General features: G+C 37.9%; 1 protein-coding gene across 2 annotated transcripts in view; it reads right to left on the reverse strand.

Moving 5' to 3' along the window:
* The window catches only part of waplb (WAPL cohesin release factor b), a 75,784-nt gene that overhangs the window by 63,579 nt on the left and 2,155 nt on the right, over positions 1–10,050 (reverse strand). For both annotated transcript variants that reach the window (XM_084135168.1, XM_084135169.1), the window contains exon 2: positions 9,535–10,022. In XM_084135168.1, the coding sequence (XP_083991294.1) occupies positions 9,535–10,000 (466 nt within the window). In that variant the 5' untranslated portion in view covers positions 10,001–10,022. The remainder of the gene's footprint in view (positions 1–9,534; positions 10,023–10,050) is intronic.

Here is a 10,050-nt window from a genome sequence, read left to right on the forward strand (position 1 = left end):
TTAAAAAATGAGACGTTCACTTTGAAAGGTTGGATTTTTTTATTTTTTTTTGCATATTGGATGTGTAATTATTTTTAAATCTCATCATTATCTGGTTTTAAATCTCCTTATAAAAAATGTAATTAAATTTTCCAATGAGTTTATTGCATCTATAATTTCCCATCTATATCACGCAGCTCTAGTTCTCCGTGTGAACGAACCTTAAAGGGGTCATCGGATGCCCATTTTCCACAAGTTGGTATGATTCTTTAGGGTTTTCATGTAAAGTTTGTAACATACTTTGGTTAAAATTCCTCAATGGTTGTGTAAAACACCCTTTTTGCCTCCTCAAAAACAGCTCTGTTCACAGCGACCCGTTTCGGTGCATGTCTCTTTAAATGACAATGAGCAACTGCTCACCCCACCCCTCTCTTCCGTGGGGCGTGTGGACACAAGACACACAAAGTGCTGCCATGGCAGACAGTATACAAATGGCTGAGGGCGGAAATATGCTAATACGGGACAGTCCGTCAGCGGTCATGGGCGGAGCATGAGCAACATAACATCATATAGGCTATGTGCACAAGCGTCGCGACGAACTTCCGCTATTGTCAGTTGTCGGCATATCAGTTTCCGGTTTACGGCCGCTTCATCGGCATCCGCTGTAAACAAACAAGATGAGTGCTGCTGTTGTACGAAATAAAGAGATACTACTATGTGCGTGACACATCTAAGTTTCTAAGAACTGTAGGTGGATCTTACGGCCGTTTCCCACATACTCCGTGTGCAGTGTGTGTGTGCGGTGCAGGAGCTATAGTGCTTCATATATGATGCGTTTGCAATGAATAACTGATTCACGGCTGTACCACAAACACTTACTATTTTTATTTAAAATCCAGAAGTTACGCTGCAACTTTTATTTAATAAAATGTTTTTTCAGCATTGCGATTCTCTTTGTACACATATAACCTACACTCTTTAACGCATGCACGTTTAAACACAATTTAAACAACGTAGGGCTATTATTCCATGCATTACTTAAGTTGCTCAAGCAAGTGGTCAAATATTTAACTGTAAATTGACAAAAACAGCCGACTCTCATGCCTTTTCTTTTCCATTTAAATTTTAATAAAATAAATCTTGCATGTCACAAAGAACTTGTTTTTCCACCTCCACGAATGAGAGTGTTGATCATTATGTCGCCTTGTTGAAGTAAATTGTAGTTTACCTTGCTTTACCCCGGTCTTCTAAAAGTAAAAAGATGACTGTGAAAAATAGTAGTAGGCCTATAGAATTAAATGCATTTATGGTGAGATTACTACAATTTATTGTACAATTTATAAGCACCGAGTCTATTTCTGCTGTGCTGCAAACGCTGAATTAAATTGACAGCGCATGTTTCGTGGTCAAAATTAACAAAGATTGACATGAAAATGTAGTAATTTCACCATAAATGCATTTAATTAAATAAATTGTAGTCTCATTCGTGGAGGTGGAAAAACAAGTTCTTTGTGACATGCAAGATTTATTTTATTAAAATTTAAATGGAAAAGAAAAGAAAAGGCATGAGAGTCGGCTGTTTTTGTCAATTTACAGTTAAATATTTGACCACTTGCTTGAGCAACTTAAGTAATGCATGGAATAATAGCCCTACGTTGTTTAAATTGTGTTTAAACGTGCATGCGTCCATTAAAGAGTGTAGGTTATATGTGTACAAAGAGAATCGCAATGCTGAAAAAACATTTTATTAAATAAAAGTTGCAGCGTAACTTCTGGATTTTAAATAAAAATAGTAAGTGTTTGTGGTACAGCCGTGAATCAGTTATTCACTGCAAACACATCATATATGAAGCACTATAGCGCGTGCTGCTCCTGCACCGCACACACACACACACACACACACACACACTGCACACGGAGTATGTGGGAAACGGCCGTAAGATCCACCTACAGTTCTTAGAAACTTAGATGTGTCACGCACATAGTAGTATCTCTTTATTTCGTACAACAGCAGCACTCATCTTGTTTGTTTACAGCGGATGCCAATGAAGCGGCCGTAAACCGGAAACTGATATGCCGACAACTGACAATAGCGGAAGTTCGTCGCGACGCTTGTGCACATAGCCTATTGCTCCGAAAATCCAAACGGCTTGATTATAGAGTGTGTTTAGGCTTTTTGAGGATAATTAAAAAAAAAAAAAAGAAAAAAAAAAAAAAGAGTGAATGGATTTTTTTCATTGTATGGTGGTTGTGTCCACACACTGCAAAGACACATGGCAAACACCATATAAAAGTGAATTTTGCATCCGATGAACCCTTTAAGGTTAGTGGTCGACTGATATTGATTATATAGTACCTATTATAGTATTTTTTCAGAGAAAAAGAAATAGTTGAAAATATGAAGTAAACTGTAATCAACAGTGGACTTAATAATCTGGCAAGTCTGTATAGGTTACACGGAATCACGTTATCCAAATAAAGACCAGGTAGCACATGAATACAACATAACAACTGGATAAAGTCCCTTTCGGGCAAGTCATTTCATTCTGCGGCCATCTTTGAAACTCCACTCGGGCAGCCATTTCAGTCTTGCAAGTGCAGCTCCTGCAGCTCTCTTTGAATGGGGAAACATCAAATTCTCTAAAACCAATGACAAAAACTGTCTCATAAACTTTAATTCTAAACACTCAAATCATGACAAAAAAAACTTGTGCACATTCCATCCCAGAACACTGACTGTTTCTATAGCAACCGGAGCTGTAGATGCAATGACTTTACCAATTGCCGATTGGCTCTTTAAATTAGAAGGCAGGGCTTATTCAGCCATATTGCACGATGCACTTTCTCCCGTTTATAGTAATATTCTATATATAAAGTGTTTAATATAGTGCGCAGCATAGTTTGATAGAGGATTTAAAGTTGCTCCAAAATGTACAGACTGACCGTTACATTTTTATGCTATCTACAAATGCACACTTCAGAAAATCTCTCAGCTGGCTTCACCAAAGTTTGTGAAATTAAATGTTTATTAGAAAGATTTAAAAAAAAAAATCCCAAATCAGCTGGATTTGGGAAAATCAGCTGGAAAACACATCGGCTTTCACGTCAGCTGGAAAAACAACTGATAAAGATTGCAACAATATTGTTCCTCTTTGTCTTTATAATTATAGCAGTGGTGGTGGGAGGGGTGACTTCCCTATTCTCATAGAATTTAAACAATTATTAAAACAATATAGTTTTAGTATTCATCCATAAACTACTTCCCCTTTAATCCAGTTGGCTTTGTTCTGCTGTCTAGAGAACAATAGGAACATAAATGTCTACTTTTTGCAGATAATAGATTGATCCAAGCAATATTCACAGGAGCAACAAAACTGAAGTATCATCGAGAGAGCCTCTCATCAGCATACATTATCATAAGAGACCCTTAGCAGTTACAGACAAGGTGATGAGTTCAGTGTGCTGAGCTTCAAAATGAGATAAGCAGCTCACAGGGGCCTGTCCAGATGCTACGCTTCATCAGCGTCTAAGTGTTCTCCTAGTTTCAACATCGCCGCTGATGGTGTCAGTGTTCTGAAAGTTTCCTCTAACTTCACCTCATTGATTACTTAGTCAACCAAATGATTTGCAAGACCCTGGAGGAGTTCCGACCTGAAAAAGCAATTATGCAGAGGAAATGTAAAATAGAGTTTGGGCCAATTAAAGATTTTCATTTCTTGGTCTGCTGGGAGCTCCAGGCTGCTGTTTTAAGAGTCAGACTGCCGTATCCATTACTGTGTGATATTAAGCAGGGTTTTACACAAGTCTACAGCCCGTAACACTGGTGTCCTGAGCATTTACAGCACTTATGGTGCAGATCCCCTCAAAGAAGTTTTATTATTTATAATTATAATATTATATAATTATATATATTTTTTAAATCAGTGAGTGATGGGTCAGTTTATTTCAGGTCTGTACTGCTACAACCAACATCACAATTACATGCATGTGAAATTCCACCCACATTCACTTCCACATTTCTTTTCTCTCCTAACAACACAATTAAGAAATGAAACTGTGACGGTTTGTTTTTTGGCATTTTACTGAGTATGAACAGTAGAAGTAGTCTAAGGCAGGAGTCTGCAACCTATGGCACACATGCCAACATTGGCATGCGGAGGGATAATAACTGGCACGTGACAATAGCTAAAGAGGTGTATTTAAATAAATGTAAAGTCCCTTAAACTTGCATACATTACAAACATACATTTTGAGGTAATTAATCCTCAGTATCACAGCCTGTTTTATCATATTAGGAACTACAAATACTATTAAACTGTGAGATTATAACCTGCGCTAGTGTGCAGATCCGACAAACCATTTACGCAACCAGAGGTTTCTGTGATTATCCCTCAACATGCCATAGGTTGCTGAGCAGGTAAATCTGTCCGTCACCCAGTTTGCACTGCTCAATGTTCCGCTTCGTGTGTGAGCTCTCTGCTCAGTCCCTCATGGGCCAAGTGAAAGCTCCACTCATGAATCGCTCACGCTCACCGGAAAAGCAAAATCTGTTCAAATAACATGCAGAAATGAAATTTCTCTGTAGTAGACTTGTTTCTGTTTGCAATAGCCCTATACTGAGCGGTATAGCCATGCTGGGAAACGCTGAGAAAATGACGCTAGACTCCCGCTACGCACTGCTTACATGCTCTGATAATAATAGCTTTGAGTCAGTCAAAGAATAGGACTATGCTTTATTTTGATAATTGTTCAAAAATAAATGTTAAATCTGATTCCGTTGAATATAATTGAATGGAGAATAATACATTTATTTTAATAGATATTTATTATTATTATTTTAATATATTTTCAAGGGATGTGCTGATCCGATACTGATCGGTGCTGATCGGTTTGGGCTCCGATACTGCAATTCTTTGTCGGATCGGGTATCGGTCAAACGGGACCAATCCAAATCCGATATTGTACGTATACTATTCTGTGTTATTGTTAAGCCTCACAAAAGGCACAAAAACATTATAAAGCACCATCAACTTTTCGTGCAATATACTATAAGTGTTTTAAAGCCACTCCATAGTTTAATGTGACAGAGATAAATATTGAAGTCATTAAATTCAAGTTCACGTAAATCCTCCGCTGCAGCTGTCAGTCATTCTCCATTCAGCATTCAAACAGTGCGTCGTGTTCGGTTACGACATGATGAAACTCTGTCCAAGATGATTCAATGTTCATATTATTATACTTGATATGTAGATAAATGTCTATGGCCAGGGTGGGAATTATACCGCGGCCACGCGGCCATGGCCGCCGTTGCCCTACACTTTGGCCTTCATGCCCCGTGAAAAAAAAATCATCGTATGGCCACAGTGGCTTGTGTGCCCTGGCCCTGTCCAAGTTCCATGTATAAAGCAAAGCATGTGAGCGGAGTGGAGCGGGAGCGCGAGCGGGCGGATCTTGGACAGAGCGTAGAGCGGCAATTTCAAAAGGACGGAGCGTCGCCCTATTTCCCGCTCCAGTTTCGCTCCGCTCACACCACGAGTCTGAAGCATGCTCGGTCAAGCTTGACCCTGAATCCATCTGTCTTGCACAGTCATCAACAGTAGACTATTTTCAGTCAAAACTCAGCTCAATAATGGAGTTCAAAAAGTACTTCAAAAAGGAAAATGAGAAGTCATACAGGTGTAGCCTACTATTAATAAGTCGCTCCGGAGTATAAATCGCAACAGTCAAAAAATGCGCCATGAAGAAGAAAAAACACATATGCCTAGCCTAAGTCGCACTGGACTATAAGTCGCATTTATTTAGAAATTTATTTCACAAAAAAAAAAAAAACAATGTTACAGACTGGACAGTTCTCCGTTACGGACGTGAGCGCTCTGAAAGCGGCACTAAAAGACTGCTTTATAAAACTTTCACAGAGACCTCAAGCAGAAAGCACAAAGCCTGTCTTTAAATTTAATTTCGTTTTGTATTAATTGTATCTTAATTTTAATCAATGTTTCATCAACCAATTGTCTGGATTTAATAAATTAGAAGTGAATATATTTAGAAAATAGATAATCACAACACGAAGGCGCCGGCGAAACTGGAGCCAGACTCAGCGTATAGCCTACTTGCCTCACAGACCTGAGACATATATATAAAGCTTGAAATGTCTACTTTTAAACAGAACAATTCAAAACGAAAGAAAACAGACTTCTCTCTTATGTAATCCGTATGAAATGTGCATTTCTCTCTGGCGCGTTCACTACTGCGAAGATCGCGAGTCAGCATCTTTCCAGCCAACACAGACATACAAAAAAAAACTGGTTTATTAGTAAACAATTAAAATGTCTCCTGCTATATTTTACATATTCATAATCATTGATTTTGCCGTTTCGTCGTTCAGACTTTCTCAGTTGTTTTTAGCCGCGATGTTAGAGGACGCTGCTAATAAAGTTGCTAGTAGGCCTACACATTGGATTCACGTTTATTATATAGGCTAAAAAAAAGGCCGGTCCGTGAAAATATTGTCTGATATTAAACCGATCTGTGGCACAAAAAAGCTTGGGGACCGCTACAAGTGATATACATGTAGATTTTTTTCCATTTTTGGAGCGAGCGGGGGGGCGATTTGAGTGGAGCGCGAAGCAAACTGCATTGAGCGCTGAGCGATAATGATTGTGAGGGTGTATACCTTCTGGATGAAATGGTTCTCTCTCTCACACTCGCATGATATAGAGGACTGAATGAATATTTTGAATGCTTTTATTGGCATTTGTGTTGTTTCTGAATGCTTTTATTGATATTTGTGTTGTTTCTGAATGCTTTTATTGGCATTTGTGGTGTTTCTGAATGCTTTTATTGGCATTTATGTTGTTTCTATTGTTGTGTGAGGGTGTATACCTTCTGGATGTAATGGCGCTCTCTCTCTCTCTCTCATTAAAAAATGTTTTTTTTATTAAAAAAGTCATAATCCATTTCTTATTCCAAATTAGGATGTTATGGTATCAATCTGAATGGGAAAACCATCGAATTGTACTCAATTGCCTTTGTGCCCTGTCATATGGCCTTGGTGCCCCTAAAAAAAAAGAAAAGGTGGAGGCCAAATGGCCTTGCCCTTAAAATTACATAATTCCCACCCTGTCTATGGCTTTGCATAAAATTACTATCTTGCTGGAGTTTATTGCTGTTCATGTAACTTTCTCCCGGGTGTCTTTTAGATCACAACACTAGAGTAGAGAGCACTTTGAATTGTTCTTCACACGCACAGTAACTGAAATTTAAAACTGTTATTTTTGCATTGATATAATATACTACGCATCAATATCTCTTCATTTTTGCTTTGAACTTATCAATGCGAAGCGCTGCGACTCCATGTTGCTTCAAGTGCATCATTCTGTGCACGGGATGCGCTTAAGCGTTTTGGGCCGCTCTGTATTGGAGCATTTCATATAATAATAGTTTTGTGTAATGAAAGATAAATAGCCATTCTTCTTCAGTCCTATCTGCCTCATTAAACAGCTGTGCTATACAATTAAAATAAATCTTTTAATTGTATAGTAGGCTATATATTATATATAAATATATTTATAAAGTGTTTCACTAAATGTTTAGATTTAGGCTAATACAATTATGGCGCACTCATGATTTTTCTAGAGTAACTTTTACTGCTGAATTTTCCACTGACCTAGTTATTAGTATTTTGTCAGATTATGATCATATAATTTTGTTTTTCTTTATAATGATGTTTAACACACACACAAAACAACTTATCAGTTCAACACAGAGATATAGAAATTAAAAATTAAAAAAAATTAAATCACTGGGCTGATATCGGATCAGTATCGGACAATACTCAGAATTTTTGGTATCAGATTGGTTCTGGAAAAATGGTATCAGTGCATCCCTAATATATTATGTCCAATTTTAGTGTGATACTTTAAATAAGAGTGTGGTTATTGGCTTGAATTTTAAAAATTCTGATTCAGTAAAATTATTGAATTTAATTAAAAAGTCTAATAATAATACAATTATACAAAAAAAAACTAATTTAAAAAGAAATTGATTATTTCTTAAAAAGTCATTTTTGGTTTTCAGCCAAGTGCATGCAGAATTTTTGGTTTTGGCCCAGAATTTTCATTTCGGTGCAGCCCTAGTTCTCACATTTCATTGTCCGCATTTTGATAAAAAAAAAAAATCTGGCCTTCAAATTACATCTCATCTGAATGCGTCTTCTTAAAAAGCCATTTGTGCAAGTGTTGTACCTAAACCACCGTTTAACCGGTTCAAGTTTCATACATTTTTTTTTTCCTCACAGCATTATTTATGCAATTGTAAATGCATTCAAGCCAATTCTGAGCTGCATGGCACTTCATATGCACACAGAAAAAAAAAAGAAAAAAAAAAACATTACTCAAATTGCTAATAAATGTAACAATTAATTACAAAGAAAGAAACTGCAAGCAACACATTGAATTAAAAGACTGAACTAGTATTTTCATTTGATTGGTAACAGTGTCTTATTCTAATTGAATGTATTGATTAAATGTATGCATTTTATTTAGTCAAATTGTTACATCCGATAAAATAAGGAAAAAATGCCCTTATACATTTCAAAATTCCCTTTAAATCAGTTTAAGGGGGGGGGGGGGATTCACAGCAGTGGCAGAAATGAAGTTTTCCACTACAAGGCTGTGGAAAACTTCATTTCTGCCACTGCTGTGAACTAACCAAGGCATTGAATATGAAGAATATGAAAAGCGGACCATGACAAGCTAATGGTCCCAAGTAAATCACACACAGCAAAATATTATTTAAACTGTCGTTACTGACAAAATCCCAGAAAATATTGGAGTATGATTTTATTTTTAAAAAATTGTCAACATCGTATACTAATAACATCATCTTTTCAAAACCCCATGAAGGTCACTATTCAAAAGACATCTAATAACCAGAAACTGCACACACAAGCCGAAGTAAAGATTTGCAAGACAAAGCATAAACTATCTTAGTAACCACAAGTAATCTTGATGTTTTCTTCCAAGCATTCACGTGCACTTGTAAATGATGCTGAATATCCATCAGAAACACCTGATGAAAAAAACTAAAGTGGAATTCACCAATGCTCTTGCATGTCTCCTAATCAGAGCAAAGAGCCACTGAGTCAAAGAAACTGCAAAAACTGCTGACAAACCCTGCAACTATAGGACATTCAAGGATTTGTCAAGGACTTTAGTGATGATACATGCTCCCTAATTTCAATTATGTGCATTACGCTACGTATTACATTACGTAGTAGATGTTTAGATACAATCTTGTTCAGTAAATTAAAGTACTTTGTCAAATGTTTCAGGCAAGTAAACAACCACAAAAAAAATAAAAAATCTAGGGCAGCTCTATACAATGTGGTAAGTAAGTGCTTCCCGTTGAGATAAATGGGTCAAACACCTGAACCACAGTGTCAGCACACATAACTGATTAACACAGAAACGCTGGAACAAATCAGATATCATTTGAACATTAAAACAATTCCAAGGGATTTTAGGGGGGAGGGAATTCTCCATGACCAAAACATACCTGTAGTAGAGGTGTTAAAAAATTTCCCAGGGTCCTCTGGCACTTTGTGAGCACTTCTCTCACTGCTGAGAGTGAAAGGGGCCCTGCTGGGGGCCACGGCCTCCACGCTGGCAGGCTGGTTCACCCTACTGTTGGGCTCCAGCGTCAGACTGGCCTGGGAGCCCCCTGTGGACGTCACTTTGGGTTTAGACTGGGCTACGCTACGAGACGTGACCGGCTTGGATTCGTCGTCACTGTCGAATCCGAACGGATCCTCTGAGCCATCACCTTCTGAGACCTTGGACCTCTTGGTCTGATCCGTCAACTCAGTCTTTAAACCAGGCCTCTTTGCTCCCACCTTGGCTTTGTAAGTCGTCTCACCCCATTTGGTGCTGAGCGTGGCCCTTTTATTGGACAGCACCTCGTCAAACTTGGAGGTCCCATCTCCTCCTCTTCGGCTGTATGTTTTTCCAAATCTAGACGTCATTGTGGCATCCGTCTCATATTCCCTGTAAACGATAAAAAATTGTTTCAAGA

The sequence above is a fragment of the Abramis brama genome (genome assembly GCF_963993115.1).
Source record: "Abramis brama genome assembly, chromosome: 14".
Lineage (NCBI taxonomy): Eukaryota > Metazoa > Chordata > Actinopteri > Cypriniformes > Leuciscidae > Abramis > Abramis brama.